The 21,796-nt window shown below is 36.3% G+C and overlaps 1 protein-coding gene across 19 annotated transcripts in view; it reads left to right on the plus strand.

The window, feature by feature from the left end:
* The window catches only part of MIPOL1 (mirror-image polydactyly 1), a 192,985-nt gene that overhangs the window by 95,435 nt on the left and 75,754 nt on the right, over positions 1-21,796 (plus strand). Inside the window, exon 10 of one of the 19 annotated variants that reach the window (XM_080592932.1) lies at positions 11,252-12,919. The exons of 17 other annotated variants lie outside the window; for them this stretch is intronic. In XM_080592932.1, coding sequence (XP_080449058.1) covers positions 11,252-11,353 — 102 coding nt within the window. In that variant the 3' untranslated portion in view covers positions 11,354-12,919. Of the gene's footprint in view, positions 1-11,251; positions 12,920-12,939; positions 21,791-21,796 lie in introns of those variants that run through there. One more of the 19 variants, XM_080592933.1, reaches the window with a different exon arrangement.

Consider the following 21,796-nt stretch of genomic DNA (forward strand, 5'->3'; position numbering starts at 1 on the left):
ATACTGTTAACTCAGATGTAAGCATTTACACTCCTGCAGGAGAAGTCCAGATACTCATTCTATGTCCATCCAGGAAAAATTCTATAAAATAAGTATTTAAAAAAAAAACAACTTCACTTTACCCTACTCTCTTAAATTAATAGATGTTCTCTGACATAGTTTGACAAAAGATGTATTTTGGTGATAGGTGGCAGATGAGGAACTTGATCTGCTTTAGATTTGCTTTAGGGAGCAATGGAAGTGCAAACATCAGATGTGGTATAAAGATACTTTTAGCTGGATAAAAATACTGTAATAAGGATTGGCTAGATTAAGGATGGCATAAAAGTTTATGATAAAAGATGAGTTTCGGGACTCTGCAGTGTCCTGAAATACTCTTAACAACAAAACCCTATGTGTTACTATTTCTTTCTTAATTTTTAAAATCACCTCACGATTGTGAGTTGCTCAGAAGGAAAAAAAAAATGTAAGACCAGTATCCACAAGAAATGTGTTTCTTTCCACATATGTTATGGTCTAACACGTAAAACAAAATGCAAGCTTTCGGCTTTATTTTTAGTTATATTAGCTTCTGGGGCTGTTTCTACCCTGTTTTGAGGCACCAGCAGCACATGGACTCTTGAGTGAAATAAAGCAGCGGAGAGACTGTTTTTACCTGCAGAAGAGGCGTGCTGGCTGTAAACCGGACAGATGTAGGATCTGGGAATAGCAAAAATGATGTAAGCACTCTGCATACTTTCATTTTTACATACTTTTACATCCCATGCCACACCCAAAGATCATGTGCCAAATTAAACACATGACACATAAGGTGTGGTGTATAGATCTAGAATGTACCAGTTCATCTTACTGTTTGATGTAACATCTGTACATCTTTGGTAAGACACCTCTGTCAGATGTATTAATATGTTGTGGTTTAAAATTTCTGTATTTAATGTATTTATGGGATAGGACATTCCTTATAGTGATGTGGGCCATGCAGTCCAACAATGCCAAATCGGTACTCCTAATTTTTATAATATCCTTATTGGTCATAGGGGATTATATTAATTGCATGACAAGACTGATTTCAAATCTTCCCTCCAGGCAATGCCCACAGCTGCAAAGAGGTCATTCAGGGAAGCATGTGGGCCCCTATTTCCATAGCTAAAGTAAAATAATCCTCTTCTTTGTGAAACCATTTAAAAAAATCTCTTATAATATTTCAGATTGAATTATAGCTAAATCTTTTAGGGATAATTGCTTCCTAAGGGCCTATACATTTGCGCTCTTAGTACATTTTCATAAAATAAGATCTGCAGAGTACTTTGCAGTTCTAATGTGTCAGAGTCTATACGTAAGATTATTCATTTGTGCTTGGCGTTCATAATTAACATTTGGTCTCTACTGATTCTGATAAATGTATTCCCACAATACACTGAAATATCAGATTCAATTAAACATAGAACAGTTGAGGAATTGATATTTTTTCATTGGTATTCAAATATTGTTGTGGATCATTTTATTGTTGGCTTTATAGTGTGTATTTTCGAAATACAGAGCTTCAAGTAATATATTTTCATAAAGAAAAATAAAAATTATGCCTGTGTGAATGTCCTCTTTACTCTGTTGAAACAGAGTAAGAAATAAGTCTTGTGGGAAAAATAATGTGAAAATTCATAGAAAATGTTTAACTGGATTTGAATGAAAAATAGGGAGATGTGAATTCTTTTTTTTCACAGGCCTGATTTATTTTGTAATTTTTAATTAGGAGGTACATTCTTTTTAAAGCAGATGTTAATCTGCTTTAAACACCAAAGAGACATACTAATTTACTTTCAAGCTAAACGCTCAGAATAGAGGAGAGTCCGTTTCATGGTGATACAAAAATCAGGTGCCCTTTAGTGACTTAATGAGTTTACTCCAGCCAAGTATGATGTCATTAGAACTTGTAAAGGTTATTTATCTTCTTCAGAACTGTTAGGATGGTAATCTTTGATTATGATTGTCCTTTTTTTTCTTTTACAATTTTGTTCTTCTGATTAGTCAATTTTTTTAGTTGTCGCTTTCTGTAGAATTCATCCTAAATGCTTCCATGGTTTTATTAATACCATAAATTTAGAGCAATGGGCAAGAAACTGGCCTGCAAGATCCATCAGAAATTTGTCTACAGTAGTGTCATAAAGCAATTATAGCTGTTATCACCTCCTTTCCTGCTGACACATAAGCATCGTGTCAAAGACAGGAAATCTATAGTGCATAGTATTTTGTAGATAATCCAGTGAGGATGGCCATGAAAAAGCCACTCTAGAAGACTTAATTTAAGTACTTCCTTATGCCCTTCATAAATTGTGTTAATCTCTGGTTTGATTCCCAGAATTCCCAAGATTCTTGGAAACTATTTTTCCATACCTGCTATACTATGCCAACCACAAGAATAAATCCAGTCAACATGTCATTAATGAAGAGCATAATCCCAGAAAGATCTGATGTCATGAGAGCTTAAAATACTTTTTAAAAAGCTTGAATGTGAAGTTTAGAATGTTTCTTAATGTTGAAACACATAGAGTATCCATCCTATTTAGACGTATAGTAGTGGTTATTGAATAGTTGGGTATTTATATACTCTATATACTTAATATATAATATATATTATATGTAATCTATAATATATATATAATATAATAATAATATATATATATACACACAATATACTATTGAGTAGTTGGCTGCTTTCAGAAGATAGTAGTTGTGGCCTATGTCTAGTCATTCTAACATTGTTTTCATGTTTTAGAGCTTCAGGGCTGAAGTTTCAGAGCTTCATTTTCATGTGTTTAGAGCTGATTTATGTCTACAAAGCCTCTGATTTGTTTCTGACAGAGCCACATGCTTTTGAAATATTTTGTAATCCAGAGAAACTTGCCTGAACCAGTGATAGGAAACTGGGAGATTCAAATTTCATCACTTCTATTCAAATTCCAGTTCAGCATACAACTTTTTACATTTATTATAGTCATTAATTGCATCCTAGAAGAATGAGAGAAAAGCCTTTCAATATTTTAATAATCTTTTTATATAAGGCAGCACAGATTTTGTTGATTTATTGGAAACCTGTGAACATGGCAAGCCCCAGACACATCCAGAACACATCTCTGCTGGCTTCAGCCATTTCATCTGTTATACCATTATTAACTGCAATACTGTTTGAGTGATAGAAAACAGTTCAGTTGCTGATTAACAATATTTTACAGCTAACAGATGAATAGCTATACTATCTAGTGGTGAAGTGGCTATTACACCTTTCTCCAATATATAGTCTACAGTATAACTAGACATTACTCCTTGAAAAGTTTAAAACTTGCTGTTGAACTTCTTGTTGACATGGTGTTACTGTTTGTCAGTCATATGATAAAAGATGCTTCAAAATATTGTGCTTGCCCCAGAATTGATTGTGGTTTTTGTTTGTTTTTTAATGAAGCGGCTCACCAATATTATGTTGAACAATCCACCCATTTCCCTTGCATTTTGCAGTAAATTCCTCTGGCCAATATGTACTTTCCCTCCATATCTAACAGAGAATATCAACCTCCGAAAGCTTAGTTTAAGAGCTTGCTCTCTGGAGTTAACCATAAGGCAATTATGATTTTCATTCAGGATGTCACATGTTGCTATATATAAAAGGGACTGCAACCCCATTTGGAAATGAATTTATAGGTATGTTTGAAGACTAGGATGCCAGCTACATCTTGGAAGTAGGAGAGGAGGAAAGGTAGATTGCAGATGTGCTGCTTAGTGGGAGCAGATACACTCTGCCCTTGCATTTGCTTATGATCTGTTTCTATTTTATTGAAGCTACAGGAACGTTTCAAGAGCAATAGGAGTAGTTAAAAGGCTTCTTGCAGGTTACCTCCAGCAAATAACACATTGTTACAACTAATCCTGAAAGGTTCTTCATGCTATTCTGCCAACAACTTATATGTGGATAAAATACTAGAGGATTTATCAAAGCAAGCTACAGTCTCTAACTTTGTACAAGAGCCTCCTAAGAAAGGTGATGCTTCTCTTCCTCTCTCAGGAGAGCTGTCCACTTCAGTTTATATAAAAATTATGTAATGCATCCATTGCACTCTCCAGTAGCTACCCAAAAGCAGTGTGTACGCTCCTTTTAAATGCCTGGGATTTGTGAGAGACAAATTTGCTGCCCTGCCAATAAAACTGTTATAAAGTATATGAGATCACTATTCCATTTTTAGAGTGGCAGTTTGCTAAATTTGAGTAGTCTTTGCTTTTAAGTACATAGTGGAGGTGGAAATAAAAGACCTAGTAAAACTTGGAACACGCTGCTGACAGTCTAGATAAGAATGCACAAATGTTTTTCTTCAGTTGGTCCTTCCTAGACACTTTAGCAGACAGAGTAGGTACAGTTGCAGTCTTAATTACCATTGAACAGAGCTTTTGCTTGTGCTGCACCCAAATCATAAGGTCTTACAGGTTGTCACTGAGGTTAGACCCAAGTCTGCTTAGCTCTTATCCATGCTAGAAACATGATTAGTCACGTTATGGCTGGTATTATGAAGCGGTACAGAACACCTCAGAAGATCTCAGTATAAGCCGGTGCATCATGTTGTAAATGAACACTAAAATGAAGCCATGTACAAATCCAGCAGAAATAATTCTGTCCATGTTCCACTTGAACATTAATTTTTTGCATTCCTTTCTGCTAAAGTTATAGTGTCTCCAACAAGTGGCAACTACATTCTTAATAACAGTTATCTTCTCACCTGGTAATTGATGCTTTTGCACTGATAGATATTTGTATTCATTAACAAATAATCTTAGTTTGTAGCAGTATACAAAAGTTACAATATTTCCTTAAATGTAGCATAAGCTAACAATACAATATTTTCCTCTGATGGAAAACGAGGGGAATAAATGATGAAACGCAACACTTGCCATTTACTGAAAGTCAAGTCATCCAGAATCCCTTTAGAAAAACTGTCTTCCAGAGTCTGATAAATCTGTTCTAAATGAAAGATTATCTCCTTAGTTTAAGGGAAATGAGGTTTGATAACATAAGAATTTGCATGATTTTCGGGGGGCAGGTAGTGGTCTCTTTAAGTGGCCATATTTTTGCCAGGACTGTGAATAGAAGGTAGTAGTTTATTCTGTTCTTGGTTTACTAAGGGACAGAATTTTGAACCCAGTCAAGCCTTGGATTGTTTCTGAATTGAAGGAAACAAACAGATGTACCAGTTTGCTGCATCAGTTGCATTGGTTGTGCCACCTTTCTGTATCTGTAAGGCTGTCCTTTCACTGACAACATTGTCTCACAAGGCAACCCTGTGTGTATGTTGTTCTTTTCACAACAGTTACTAAGGATTTCTTGGACTCTGTTCAAATGAAAGGAGACCAAGCAGTGCCGTTTCTTACTTACCGTGATTTTGAGTCAAAATTGTTTCAAAGCAAAGTAATACATGGAGTAGAGTGAATGTTTATAGGCAAAACGATATTTGTCCAGAAAATTATCCTGAGCAGACTTGCTTCTGTCTAATTTAGTTATACTTTTCCAAAGTATTGTGTATCTGAAGTAATTTTGGAATGTTTTATATTACCTGCAAACACCAGCACAAGAATGGCACTGCTAGTGTCTTGACAGACTGAACAAAGAGCATCCTGGCAACAAGCATTTGTTCACCTTACCTGGTGAGTTTGTATTCCTTCTGTCCTGTTAACAGATGCTGAACATCTCCAACCAAAGCAGATATGTTTATTGAACTTTGATTCAGTTCTAAGCATTAAGAAACTCACACTGTGTTTGGTGTGCGCTTTCATCTGCTCACTAAAAATTCCTCGGAGGTCTGTTGCTTTTTATTTGATGGCCTTCGAATCTGTCTTGGCATCACATTACACTTGACGATCTTAAACATCAACAAACTGTTTGTATACACTATAAACATCTCTTTGGCATCAGGGATGATGTGGTCATTCAGATCTTTTGTCTGAATGTTTTATATTTTGTTTCCATTTCATACACGGAAATTGTCTTCCCAGTGGGTCAGTCAATATTATTACTTCTGGTTATCAAAAGTGTTATTTCTGATGAATAGTACTTACTGTGCTACTTACTGCAGGTACTTACTGTGCAATATTTTGTTTTCAGGTTATTTTAAATCTGGATTATCATTCTCCCACTCATCTAGACTGCTTCCATGTCCTCACTTTTGCACTCTGTGCAAAGAATCACCTATTTCATGATAGTAGACTTCTGTGACCATGACCTTTCTATTGACATGGTCCTCTCATCCATGTTTTTCATTTAACCATTCTGTAATTGTACATCTGCACATCTTATATTAACTTCATATGTTACAAATACTTTGCACTTTCAGGTACCTGTTTTTCCTTCTAAAAGGATGGATTTCACTTTGCATGGTTGATTCACTTGATCACTGTTTGCCTTCCTGGATTTTTTTTTTCCTTGCTCAGTGGCATGGCCTCTTGGACTTACAGTACAGTAAGATCTGCAAAAGATTTACAATTTTTTTTAAGTGTAAATCTTTTGCAGCATTTTTATATTTTTTTTTCTAAGCTGCACCAAAGTACCTCAAAATTGGAGTAATTTATGGATCTGGGGCCTATCGCAGATATATGTATTCCAGAAATATATATCCTGAAATAAACAGACCTTCTGAAGTTGTAAAAGATGAAAAAAAAATCTATGCAAGCATCCTGTGGCCTTCTAGAAATCTGACTGCTATGTGGTATTTTGCTCCTTATCTCTGTAAAAGTGACACCCATGACAAGAAATTAATGAGTTCTAAATTACACTGAAATTCATCAGTATAGTTGCATTTAGAATCACATAATCTGATACATAAGCAAAACAGGTACTGTAGAAACCACAATAGTGTTAGAAAAGCTGTTCATATGGGAAAGTACATTCTTAAAAAACAAAAACTCCATTAACTGTAATGATAAGCTTCATTGGTATCAACGGCATTGTTACTTGCTCCAGTCATGGGTTCACTTTTCTTTCATTCTCCCTAATAATATATTAATAGTAGTACTACTTTGAACATCTGTGGTAGTGTCATGTTATAGAATCATAGAATATCCTGAGTTGAAAAGGACTGACAAGGATCACAGAGTCATTCTATGACTTGGGTTGGAAGGGACATTGAAGATGATCTAATGCCAACCGCACTGCCATGAACAGACATGCCATCCACTAGATCAGGTTGCTCAGGGCCTCGTCCAACCTAGCCTTGAACACCTCCAGGGATGGGGCATCCACAACTTCTGTGGACTTCTATGTTCCAATGCCTCACCACCCTCTGAGTGAAGAATTTCCGCCTGATATCTAATCTAAATCTCCCCCTCTTTTAGTTCAAAACCATTCCACCTTGTCCTATCATTATCTGACCACAGCATTAGTTGTTCTCCATCTTTTTTATAAGCCCTCCTTAAGTATTGAAAGGTTACAATGAGGTCTCCCCAGAGCCTTCTCTTCTTCAGACTGAACAGCCCCAGCTCTCTCAGCCTTTCTTCACAGGAGAGGCACTCCAGCTCACTGATCATCTTTGTGCCCTTCCTCTGGGCCTGCTTTATCAGATCAACATTCTTCTTTTGCTGGGGCCCCCAGAGCTGGATGTAGCACTCCAACTGGGGCCTCACAAGGGCAGAGCAGAGGGGGACAGTCCCCTCCCTTAACCTGGTGGCCACTCCTCTGGTGATGCAGCCCAGGATGCAGCTGGCCTTCTGGGCTGCAAGCACATACTGCTAGCTCATGTCAAGCTTTTCATCCACCAGAACCCCCAAGTCCTTCTCTGCAGGGCTGCTCTCAATGAGTTCTTCTCCCAGTCTGTACTCATGTCTGGGATTGCCCCAACCCAGGTGCAGCACCTTGCATGTAGCCTTGCTGAACCACATTAGGTTCACATGGGTCTACTTTTCTGGCTTGTCCAGGTCCATTTGGATGGTAACCCTTCCTTCTGTTGTGTCAACTGCACCACTCAGCGTGGTGTCATCTGCAAACTTGCTGAGGGTGCACTCAATCCCATTGTCTATGTCACTGATAAGGATATTAAACAGTATTGATTATCAAGTCCAACTCCTGGCTCCACACAGGACCACTCAAAAATCAAACCATGTATCTGAGAGTGTTGTCCAAATGCTTCTTGAACTCCGGCAGGCTCAATGCCATGACCCTGGGGAGCCTGTTCCAGTGCCCAACCACATTCTTGGTGAAGAACCTTTTTAAAACATCCAGCCTGAACCTCCTCCATCACAGCTTCAAGCCCTTCCCTTGGGTTCTGTTGCTGGTATCCAGAGAGAAGAGATCAGCGCCTGCCCCTCCACTCTCCCTCATGAGGAAGCTGCAGGCCACCATGAGGCCTCCCTTCAGTCTGCTCTGCTCTAAGCTGAACAAACCAAATGACTTCCAACTGCTCCTCATATGTCTTCTCTCTTTCGTTTGCCACTATAAATCATATAAAATCATAATCCGATACTATAAATCATATTTCCAAACATAGAATAGAATAGAATCATTCAGTTGGAAAGGACCTTCAGAGATCATCAAGTCTGACTACTTGACTACTTCAGGGCTAACCAAAAGTTAAAGCATGTTATTGAAGGGCATTACCCAAATGCCTCTCGAACACTGACAGGCAAGGGGCATCGACCACCTCTCTAGAAAAAGCCGCTTCCAGTGTTTGATAACCCTCATGGTAAAGAAATTTTTGGTTGTGTCCAGTCTGAACTTCCCCTGGTGCACTTTGTGCTACTAATGTATTGTATTCAATCTCTCAATTTAGATGTGATATTCTAAATCTGAAACCATTTTGTACGTAAACCAGTAACTGTTTTCTGCAATGTTTAAAGAAGCCTTTAGTATTAGTTTATGTTAATAATATAATCCCTAATCTTCAGTGGACTTTGCTCGTAGTTCTATAAGTAACCACCCACTGTGGCTTTACAGTGTGAAAGAATAAAAGAAATGTTCCCAACATCACATCTTAAGACTTACATTGGCATAGTTTTCAAAGACGTATCCATATAGTACTCTAATAAAGCAAAGCAAGTACCAAAAATATTTAGCCAATGTTAAGTTTTTCCTTTCTCACAGAGGCTGAGTAATTAATGACGCTGGAGACAAGATACCAGATTTAACAAATGAGGAGGAGTGATACTGTCTTGTATTACTTTTTATTTTGTAAAACTTATTTTTTTATACATATGAAATCATACTGATGCATGCGTAAAGTGTGATAAATATTAATTTACAGCCATTTTTTCCATGTCTTACTGTATACCCTTTGTTTTTTATATGCTGCACAAGAAAATGATCCTCTTGTGTTTGAGCAGCAGCTGTAAACAAAATCATGAGCCTGAGTGCATGATGACATGTTAGTTATTTGGCCTACAATAAAATGTATAAAAGGTAGTAACCTAAGCTCTTGTGTAAAAGACAAGCTACAGGGTCATTAAATAGCAAAGGTCTTGCTCTGACCCATCCATGACCTCCTTATCTAAAATGTCTCTCAGAATTGGTAGAATCTGCTTTAGATCTTGGGTAGAGGAAACCAGAGATGGGATAAAAGATCAATATAAATATTTCAGAATAGTATGTACGTACTAAGGGTAATCTTTGGTCTTTGTATGTTTAAGTTTATCCAAGTTTCTGTTCAGAACTGGAGAATCCCATACTGGCAAGTGATTGTGTAAAGTACTACTTGGAGTAGAAGGGGGGACAGATTAAGGGTGAAACTGAAACATTAGGTCTTATTATGGTCTTAAGGCCGTAGACTAACCTCGATTCAGAAGCCCCAAGATACTATTTGTTTGCTCCTATTTGTCTGTCTGTCTGCTGTAACCTGAAAATCTTCACTAGTCTGTTCCCAGGTGAGAAACTTCTAGGTTTTAGAATGAGATGAAGTCAAAAGAAAAAGTGCATTTTTGTGCATAGGCATCATGTGCTTGGAGGAGTCAGGGCTTGATTTGCCTCTCTTTTTTAACTGCCATCTATTTATTTGGTCTGGTGCAGAAGTGCACTTATAATAATTCCCTATTATTTTAAATGACTATTATTCCCCATAAATAAAAGCAAAATCCTGATTTGCCTTCTAAGTGTGTGGCCATGCAGAGGTATAAAGGAAAAGTGGACTCTGCTGTTCAGAATTTCACACTGCAAAGGGGGAGCTGTACTCCTTGTGTGTTGTAGATTTGTATTTCTATCCTGGCAGTATAGAGGTCTTTACAAGAAGTGCTTGAAGAGCAGAAAGAACAAATGGCGGCATTATATTTATTTTGATCTTTTTATTTTTCTTCTCTGAAAGTTTGCTTTATGAGGTAAAATATTCTTCATCTCTTTTCTGGCAGATCACAGCTTTTCTGATGAGATACACTGGCAGCAGAGCTTTGGCTTTTCTGTAGGAATAAGCTTTAGAGTAGTAAGTTATACATTAGGAGTTGAGTTGTAGATTTGGTAGTAATTCTTAGTTTCCAGATCTTAACCATAAAAAAAAAAAAAAAACTGTGCAGGCATACTGGTGTTATACCAATTCTGAAGGTAATATTATCTTACCGATTAACGCAAGCACAGATAGAATTTTGGCATATTAAGTACTTAACCTTGTTTTATATTGTTTGTAAGATGTCAGAAGTGTAAAATGAGGTTCACATCAGCGGAAGTATATCAATGCGTTAGGATTTCAATTCAACATATTTTACATTGATCTTCATATTTAGAAACTCTGCATGCATAGCTGGCTCCTTCAAGTACCTGAATCAAAATTGCTCAATACAATGGAGAAAAAAAAAAAGAGTTATTCACTGGAAGCATTCAAAGAAGGTCTGATTTCTCCTATAAAATACGTTGTCAGTTAAAACCTCAATTTTTTATGCCTCCAGAATTCAGCCAGCTGTGTTCTTATTTCCAAAATTCAGCTTTCATTAGTGATAAGGTAAATATATCTTACAAAGAAAAAGCAATAAAAATGTGAAATTAGAAGACAGATGCCTTAAAACTTTGGCTTACAAGTTGAAGTAACAATGTTATTGTTTAAATAAGTACATATCGTATTTCCTAACCATGGTATTGATGTGAACTGGTGATTGTGTTAAGCTGCTAAGCAGCCAAATTTGCAATTTAAAATTAAACTCAAAGACTCAAATGTCATTTTGTAGTTAGATTCAATACATAAAGAAACTTACTGGGACTTTATTTTCTGAACTGTGTTTGTTGATACTGTTCTTTCCATCTCCAAAATAGGTTCTCTGCTCAAGAACAGAGGTCATCCTTCCCAGTTTTACTAGTTACATTCAGATTCCGTTCAGTTTCATAAATTTGCTGTTTCTTTGTGGATCACAGTGAAGATGATTATTTCAATGCTTGCTTGTATTTGATTACCAAAGAAATAACTGTGATGCTGGAGGGGTTATTAAGATGTTGTGATTTGCACACAGAGTTCTTTCTTTACAAGTATCTTGGCCACGCATTCTGAAAAATTTTAAGAACTTATTTTGAATACATCAATACAATTTAAATTATTATTTACATTGCAAGCATCATTTGGACAAGGCTTTCAAACACTGAAGGTAGTCTTGTAGATTAAGCCCTGATACTCTGCACATATGTAGCAGTGACTGTTCCAGAGAGCAGTCCTCCTGACATTAATAGTTAGTATTATAAGATCTAAATTTTGAGAAGAAAGGAGCCCTTTGTTACTTTGATCTAGAAGCTTGTGAGTTCCACATGCACTTGAATTTTAATGGAGCTGGGTCTCAAATATACGAAGCCTCAAAGGTGGTGCCATACACATTTATGCTGTTATAACAATACTCAGAGAGAGTGGAAACCGCTGAAATTTGTTTTCATAAACTAGGTATCTTACAAGATACAAGAAGATCTGGTAAGCATACATTGATGCTTCACTAGTTCTTTCAGAAAAGCTCAGACCAGAAGACATTCTAATAGGAAAAATCTTTGATGTCCACATTAAAAGACTCTATTATGCTTTCTCAGTAAACAAACAAAAAAAAAAATCATATTCCTTCAAAATCTTTCCATCCAAAATCTCATTATGAACACCTTTACTTTAACCATACTTCTTAACTGAATTCTTTGGAAAAAAAGAAAAGAATGAATCATAAAATACCTCATTGCCATGGTACTACAATCCTTCACCCTATCTCTTAAAAGGACGGAACTATTTAATGCAGGTTTTTATTTTGAAAAATGGAACTGTGCTTGCCTCCATTATTCAACAAATATGCAAGTAGTTTGAATCCACTACTTGGTGTCAAATAGCTGTATTTTGAAGAGACAGATTTCAAAATTTTTCTTTGGAAAAGGAGCACGTAGGCTAGAGGGGAGACTGAGTGCACCAAATACTTTTTTTTTTTTAATTAGACTTTTTGTTAGACTTTTAATTATTAATTATATGCTAATAATTAAGAATATCCCATAAAATTAATTAGTTCAGTTCGTTATCTGTTTCTGTTTCTTACAGCTGAGGTGTAATTGTCTTAGATGTTGGAGGAGAGAGAGACTTGAGGGTAGAATGACTGAAATCTTGGAAATGCTGCTGATAGCTACTTCTATTTGGAGTTGCTGTACAGCAGTAACAATAAAAACACTCATTTTCCAAACTAGATAAAATAAAATCTGTTTATCTAGCCTATTAAATCTGGGTGCCAACTTTCAAGCAGATGCAGTTTTAAGCTCTGTAGTTGCTAAATCCTGAAACATTTGGTCTACAAACAAAAAGCTAACATCAAATACAGCATTGCTGCAAGACATAGTAATGGTGTATATATGCTACGTTCACACAAAATAGGGAGATGATTGCTTTTTTGTATGTTGCTTAGGGTTTTTTCTTACGTTAGAGTATTAAAACAGATATTAAATTTTATCATTAATGCAATGCATGGTCTCTCTTCAAATCCCCTTAATTACAGATTGACTCCAAGGATTACACAGCATGGATTTTAATTTTAACTGCAACAAAAGGAAAAGCTGCTTAAAAATTATTCTTGCTGAGTGACTTGTTGGACCACAAAACAATTTTTAACATCTTTTGACAAGTGTTGTCAATTTTTTTTAAACATTAGAACAGAGTTAAGTGCACCTTCAAACTCCAATTGTATCGTGTCTACTTCCCAAATAAAATGTTTTATTAACTTTGTCCTCATGGAGGAATGTCTGCTTCTCATATTCTTGTTTTTTCAGTTATCCTTTTGGAGAAAAAGGCTCGTAGTCTTGCTGAGATGTGTTTATGTTTGAAGAGAATGACATCAGACTTCATATTTCCTTTCTTTAGTAATTTGAAAAAAGTTACCAAGCAAAGTTGACGTAGCAGCAGCAGCGTATTTCACACCCTTGCGTTGTTCCCACTCTAACCCCTATCTTTAGGGCTTAAGAGCTCCACTCTGAAAACTTCATTCCAGCCTGAAAGTTAAAATAGCATGTCTCAGTCCAGAAACAACATTTTCACAAATTGGGGCCTAATCCAGTAAGCCTCACACAGGAAGCTACTTCTGTGAGTACATATTATTCATACGAGTAAAACTTGCAAGATTAGGGCCCCATTTTTTAATCTGAGGGGGGGGTTTCTCCCCATTTGTTAATAGATGAAATCAGCTTCTCATTTTGTTTGTTTCATTTATGAACGCTCATTTTTTACAGTTAAAGTTCAGTAGTACTTTTTTACAGTTTTACTAAACTTCTCATGCCAGGTCTTCAAGACATAGCAGGGGGGGAAAAAAAAAAAAAAAAGTTGCTCTCCAGAGCTGCATCAAGTAATAATAAGTGTCCAAAGCTGAGTGTCCACAACTTCTCTTGAAGTTAGGTGCAGCTGAAAGTGCCCCTTGTCTTTCAAAATGTGAATGTGAGTTTCTTGCTTCAAAAATCAGCCCCTTTTGTGACTGAGTAATAACTTTCTATACAAAAGGCTGGAAGAATGAGAAATTGGTTTTTGTCCAGGAGGTCACTGTAGTGCTGAGGAATAAATCTATTATTGCTGTTTAATGGTGTTTAGTAGTTTGATTAAATTCCCTGAACTCCAATTTGTTAGCCTAAAACATACTTTCTGAGCTTTCCCAAACCTGCAGATAAATAACACCATTTTTGCTGTGTCGTTGTATGGGGTGAAATTTATGTTCTTTAAAAGGGTTATTTCAACAAGCATTTCTTCCCTTTGTTTTCACCTGCCTCTGAATTGTTGCTATCAAAATGTTTAATGGCTTTCTCTGTTAGTGTATTAATGCACTTTTTTAATGGATCAAATTAAACTATTGCTTTGTATTACAGTCAAGCATAATTCCTTTCTATTTTAACAGAAAAGTATTTCTAATGCAAACCCATAAACACTCTAATTTATACACAATGTTGTTGTCTAATTTCTCCATTATCTGCAATAGTCTTAATAGTATATGATTTTCGAGTCGTGTGTGCTTAATGCAAAGGCCAGAAGTAGCAACAAATGAGGCTAAATTGTGAATGCAATTGCTTTTTATGGCTTTTGCTGCAATCTTAGCATGCGTAGGTTAAGAAGTGTGCATGTGTGCAATTTAATAATTTGTTAGGTGATGCACGGCACTGTGAGTAACATTGGCTGATGACAGAAACTTGATGCTTTACATTCATTACAGTTGTGTTCTGTTGGCTAGATGCAGCAAAGTTTTGCATGTATTATTTGTTAGACTTGTAATAACGTACACAAAATAGTGTGTAATTTGGACATAAAATGGCCTAAAGGGAATAACAGTGACTGTTTTTTAATGTATAATTTAATTTTGCAAGTCATCTTTTGAGGACTATTCTGTGAGATTGTGAATGTTTTTGAGTGCCCTGGGAAGTTAACAGGGGATGAGGAGGCTCAGGGCCATTCAGACAGATCCTCTGATAAATAATACTGTCTCTTTACCACACTGGACAAAATCTGGAAAAAGAAAAATCCTGCTTGTGTCCTAACATAAATAAATGTATGCCTGAGCTCTGTCTATCTTATGAAGTAGTTCATGTTTGTTTAAGTTAGAGCACAGGACATGCAGACAGTCTGGTGTCTGGTTTTTGAAGCGGGGGTGTGTAAGCATCTATGTCAAAAAGAAAATCGTTCAGGAATCTGAAGGCTGAGACTGACAAGAAAAATCATCCTTTGCAATAAGCAAGGCCTGATTTTGACATATAGTATTGCTGAAAAGAACATATGTCTGCAGCACGTTCACTGTTGGTAGAGGTTTTGAGGCTCACACCATTTTCCATATAAACTGTCACTATTTTTTTCTGGATCTAGATTTTGATATCCAGATTATGAACTAGTTCTGCATTTTGCGGCAAGGCGTGTTGCTGGGGCTGTAGTTTCAGTCCAAATGTCACCATTTCTGGTTAGTGCACCAGCTTTTAAAAATTATAGTGGGACTGGCAGTAGCTGTTTAATTTTTGTCACCTGATCACTATTTTCTTTTTTTTTTTTTCACATTGACTGCATAAGTGAAGACTAACAACGTAATTTCTGGGAATTAGGTCAGCTTTTGCTTTTCATAGTTTTTCTCTAGTCAGTACTTCAGGGCTGCTGAACAGGATGTGCTGTTTCCTGGAATAGCTAATTTACAAGCAAGTGCTTTTTCAGTTCTGTACGTATTCTTGCACAATAATTGAAAATCAAGGTTCATTCTTGTAGTTTGGGGGACTCGGGGCTTTTTTGCTTTTTGCGTTGTTTTGGTTTTATTTTTCCTCTTATCCACTGGATTAAATCTCGTTTAATTATTGCAAAATCCCCCAACTGTCTTTAGTTGAACCTGAATCATGAAAATGAGGAGTCTGAATTACATTCGAGAAAGGAAGGGTTCAACTTGAAACATGGTGCTTGCAGGTATATCAGTGGGCACTGAAAATAAAATAATTAGAAATAGGATGGCTCTTTTTCATGCAACTGATTTGTAGTTGGCTACATCTGAAAAGGAATGAAAAAATGATCTCTTTGCTTGCAATTTCCCAGACAATGCTGTGAGCTCCAAGTTATTTTGAGGTGGTGAAAGGTGAAACATTTGACATGTTCTTTTGGGGCACTGCTTTAAAAAAAAGAGAGGGCGGGAAAGAGGCGTTGCCACATCAGAGTTAAGGGTGTTTGTGGTTGTCCGTGACAGCGGCTCCAGTTTTAAAACACCTGTGTTTACTTTCAAGCTTTTCTCAATCGGCCTGAAAGTGGCCTAAGAATGGCACAGACAGACCTGCACTATGGCTGTGTTGCCTTTGCAACACACACGTACACACACAAAAAGAAAGAAAAAAAGACAGAGATAAATCTCTTGTTATGCAGCTAATCATTAACAGCATTTTTTGTGACTAGCTGAACTTTTCTAAATTTTCTAGTCTATCAGATTGTGTGTATATTTATATTTTTTTCATATCTCTTAAGCTATTTTTTTAATCTTGCCGGTCATTCTTTTCCTAGCAAAAATAGAACTAACTTAGCGAGATTTATTATTACTAGTAGTAGTAGTGGTAAAAATAATACCAGAAATTTGTAATTTTGTTGGAAAGTGCCAATTAAAAAAAAAAAAAAGATATAACCCTACCTCTGCCACCTTCCCTGAAACTTATCTTACAACTTTTTTCTGAGTAGAACTTTGCTGGACAGAACCCTAGTATTTGATGTATATTAACTTTTTGTAATGTCTTAGCTTGCATTTTGTCCTGCAAATGCCCTTGTCTAGCCAAGGGTTATACAGTTAAGTTTAGGTGTAAAATAGTCATCTCTTGAAAACTAGGTAATAGAAATTGAATTAAAAAATAAATGACAAGCTGAAATAACACATTTTCAGTGCTTGCATAGAAATTTTAAAATAATTTGTTGTTCAGTATTTCAGATGTTCATCTGATGAAAAGGTGGCATGCTTTTAACTACTGCTTCAGACTTATTTATTATTACCTTTGAAATTTGTTCACATCTTAGAAATTTCTGGGGTCTTAAAAAAAAAAAAAAAAAAAAAAGTAGCTGCTTTCTCTAGTATTTTTTTAACTGATTTTTCATCTCTTCTACCTTTCTACTTCAAATGACATTGCTGGTTGTAGAAATATGTCTGCCTCATAAATACAATGTTGTGGGCTTTCTGTGGAACACTTACCATAGCTCAGTTTTTTGTTTTCCTGTGGTGCAAAGAAAGAAAGCAGAGTGCTGATACAGGAACACAGGTGATTCCTCCCTTAGACTGATTTCTTCTTAAAATTATAAGCTTGATAGACAGTTTCAAGGTCAGCATATTGTGGTGAACAACATGAAAACCCTTAACCAAGTCACCTAACCTAACCAGAGTACTGGTTAATACTGTTGATCTAACACAATGTCTCATCAGAGCATAGTGGGAACAGACCAGCTCCCCTCCAGATTGGGCACTTCTAACAGACAGAGAAATTGTCCTAGAATGATGATCTCCCTTTGTGCTGAACATCCACCTCTGCTTTCCCAAGCAATATGAAAAGCAGGGTGGTAGCAGTGCTCTTTCATTTCAGTTAAGGAGGTAAGCCAGTACCTTGAATCAGAACTGGGAGGAACAAGAGATCTAAAGAGTTCACAGAACTGATTCCAGTGGGGCTTTAAAGAGAGTTAAATGGTATGTCTGAAAGTTGGGGAAGTTGCCACATTTATTGAATTACCAGGTGTAGATCTGTTTTAAAAGCAAGCTGGGTAAGGACAGTATATGAAAGGGAAAGAAAATGTTTTGTGAATGTAACTGCCTTTTTCTGAAGACAAAACTGAGATCTTGGTAAGAGAGAGGTAAATAGGGAGCTAATACTCCAGATGTTTTTAAGTGTTTTGGATACCTACCTCTTATGAGTTTTAATGGTAGTTAGGTATCTAACCCACTTAATTTTTTTGTATCACACTAAGTACCAGTCTTGAGCTGCCTCAGCACCTCTAAAAATCTGATAGTTTTCCACTTTTTGACCTCTTAAAATTACTCCCTGCTCCCTGTAAAACCTAATGGTTAATTAAGAGCAAAATTAAAGACTGCAATTTCATAGCAGTCAAAACTTGAGCGGCCTTGAAAATGGAATTGCCTCTGTGAAATACATTTATTCAGTTTGTGCTTCATCTTGCCACATTGATTTGTTCTGTGGAACAGCACTGAGGAAGAAGTTATATAAAACTGATGTCAAAACAGGATAAACCTATGGCTTGTTGATTTAGTCATGTAATAACCATGTGTGTGACTCTGTACTTCACTGTGTGGAGTCTCAGGCTGATTTAGATTTACATGTGCATTTCAGATTTCTATGATATAAATTTAGTATACAGCTGAGGAATGCAATCTTGAGTGAATTATTCTATTATTCTGCCTTATTCCTTTTTTCATGTTTTTCACTAACTTCCCTTTTTATTCAGTCTCCTGAATTGTTAATGCACTAGGGAGAATTCACGCTCTCCTATTGCTTCAGGAACTGTCATGAGATTCGGACATAAGAATTTCTTAACCTTCTACTCAGTCTGTTTCACAGTCAGGAAATGGTCCTACCTAGAGCAAGACCATCCTGGATTTAGAAAGGTCAAAACCAATTTATAGTTTCCTCCTACAGTCTTAAGGTGGATTCTCTCTGGTAAGTCACTCTAGTTGTTCACTCAGGGATTTATAGCATTAAAATAGCTGTGAAATACCACAGAGTCTTTACAGATTCATTGCAGATATAAGACAGAATCAGCTATCTAAGAAAAGGCATAATTATGTGAGCAATAGACCAATTGTCATCTTCGGGGATGTATACATAAAGGGGTACAGTTTTTCATGTGGGTGCTCTGAACAGCCACACATTGCTTCTCTCTGATCTAGACTGTGTGACAGTGTTAGGGTGGTGCTGAGTCCAGCACATGATACCTAGCATCTCACCTGGAAGTGCTGCTTCACCTAGACTCTTGAGAAGAGTTTGGGCATTTGTAGCAAATCTGCAAAGCAATTTCTTGGGGTCCGTCCTAAATTTACCATACTTCGCGCTTTTCCTGTGCCTGTGCTGGGATCACATTAATACTGAAAGAACTCTTCTGTCTGAAAGAAGTAAGGCCAAACAGGGACAAATACAGGCAAAATCTAGAAGTTGCAGTATATGCAGGGTTTGTTTGTTTGTTTGTTTTCCTACTCAACAGTGTATCCTTTGCTTGCTTGTTGTGTTATGCCTAAATTTATTTTGGAATTTGCTTCAGGGCTTGAATCAACCAATTTCATCCACAAGTCTGATGACATTCTTGAATTGTCTAGAGCTGGTTTTGTAAAACCAAGGGCAAGTATTCCATGCAGAAGCTCTGTCACTATAATTAATGGCTGTGGTTTCTGTCTCGGAATAATTCGGGGAGAGGTTGTTTGTTGCATAAATATTCCCTCCTAGCAGGACACTATCCACAGCGCCTCCTCTAGAATTATTTTTTATTAAAACCATTTGTGTGACCCAATACAGCTTCAATTTGGTAGAGGCTTTGATACCACTGATCTTGGATATTTTGCTATAACTGAAATGTCATGAAACATCATGAATCATCAGTTCAGTCAAGGCATGTGTCAAGATTGCTGTAAACATTTTCCTTTACTCACTATTCCCTCCTGGACCAGGAGTAAGGAAACAAAGGTAAGATACAGGTTTGTCAGCCTTGGCACTGCCTCTTGCTGTCTTTCCAGGGGGTATCATATCCTCAGAAGAGTGCACAAGTGCCAGGCAGTATAACAGAATCTTTGTGCATCTGGTTCTACATGGACTACATGTCCATGTTTCACCATGTCTTGTTTCATCTGTTCTTATTCAGGATGCAGTCTGAGGGAAACCAAATGATTTATTTGTTTTGTTTCTAAAGTACGTTAATATCTGAGATTTGCAAAGTTCTTCATTCTTATTTGTAAACATCACATAGTGGATTTGGTTTTCTATATGCAGTGCTTGATTTGGGAAAGCTATGTTCTTAACCACCTGATACATCAAACACTACCTCTGCTCTTCTCAAGGAGGTAGCCATCTGCAAAGTTTTTACTGCTATATATACTTAATTTCTAGAAGCTTTGAGTCTTCCACTCACTGTAAAAAATCAAAAAAAAATCTGCATTGCTCACTTTTCAGTCAGAGAACAAAATGAGATAGAGGTACACATATGCTCTACATTCATCTCTGTGTTTACAGCAGTTGTGCATACAGTGCATGAGAAACAACTGTTTAAAGGTGTCCTAGTTTGCAAATGTGAGGTTCATCTTCATCTTCTCGATGACCTTTCATTATTCTGGTCTTTTCATGTGTACCAATGTGACTGGAAGCCATCTGTGGTCTTTAGATCACAGCCTCTTCTGGATAGAAATCATTTCTCAAGAGAACACTACATGAGAATGCATTACCTTAATTTTTAATATAGGGGGAAAAAAGAGGATTTTCAATGAAGTAAGTAGTTTTTTTTACCTTTGTTTCATAAGTAAGAGAGGCATATATGATTACGTAGTCTTAGTTTTCACATTCTGATTTTTAGCAGCTTTCAACAGCTACTGACAGAAGAATAATGGTTGGGTCCCTAAGAGGGTTCTCTCTCCTCTTCCGTTCCCAGTTTTCATGGAACTCAATGTCCCACTCTAGGTAGATGTGGGAAGAACTTTATCAGTAGTCATTACTGTTTAGCAGGAGACAGCTGTGCACAATATATAACTACTATATAAAGAAACAAAAAGGTAAGTTGGGTTTTGAAGGGTGAGCTGGAGGTGTTGTAGTAGGAAGCTATATATAGGTAGAATCCAAGAATTTTATGAGGATATTGGAGGATATGAGGATATTATTACAACGAAAGGTGGTAAAAGGGAAGTGTAAGACACTAGGTTGTAGTATCAGACAAGGCTTCCTTAGTATGGAGTGTACAGAAGACCTTACTTGGTTTGATTTTTTTTAAAGATGTGTTTTTCCCCAAAGAATTACAAACATTTTAGTATGAATACAAATTTTCTTCTTTTTTTTCTATTTCAAAATGCTGCATATAGTACTAGAACTGCAAATTGTATGTAAAATAAAAATGTAAAACTTCACAAGCAGTGTAACTGTCTTAAAGAGCGTCAATCATTTCTCTCTGTTGCTTTTTTTTTATGCTACATTTAAAGAGATGACATTAAGCCATGAAGAGTTTTTAACTTATCAAATTAAAGTCTACAATTTTCATTAGTTTTTAGTAGCTTGGACACCGACTGATCTGTGGCCATATTTTGGGGAGAGAAGTGGAGATTAAGATGTGGTACTAGATATAAATTGATGTTGAAAAGATACTGGCACTAAAACCACCTCTCATAGTTTTAAACTCATTCACTTTTGCATTCAAAGATTCATTCAGTGGCATATGTGACATAGATTTGTTTTTTTTTTTTTAGAAAGTTAAAGAGAAGTGAGTTTTATTTCCTGATACTTGGAATAATTTGACTTAGCTTCAGAAGAGTAATCTGTTTAATATTTCAATATTAAAAGCTTTTTAGATACATTTTCTCTATGTAAATGCTTCAAAATAGAAAGGTTCAAAAAAAAATAAATAAAAACATCGTAGAAATTTTGTCAGATAAAAGAAAATAAGATGTGGAAAAAATATATTTTTTTCTCATATTATGTTTTACTCCTGTGTTTTGACCTACATCTGAAAAGCACATTGAGCTTTGTGTTCTTCTCTTCCGTTTTTCCATACAAGTTTATCTTGTCTCTCTTCCCACATCTTACACTGTACCTTCAGCATCACTCAGCTTTCTTCTGTTCCTTATTCTCAAAAATGTTTTCTTTTGTCTTTCCTCATTGTTTTCTTAACTTATCCTTCCTTTTTTT

Source organism: Anser brachyrhynchus (assembly GCF_964034855.1).
Source record: "Anser brachyrhynchus genome assembly, chromosome: 5".
Lineage (NCBI taxonomy): Eukaryota > Metazoa > Chordata > Aves > Anseriformes > Anatidae > Anser > Anser brachyrhynchus.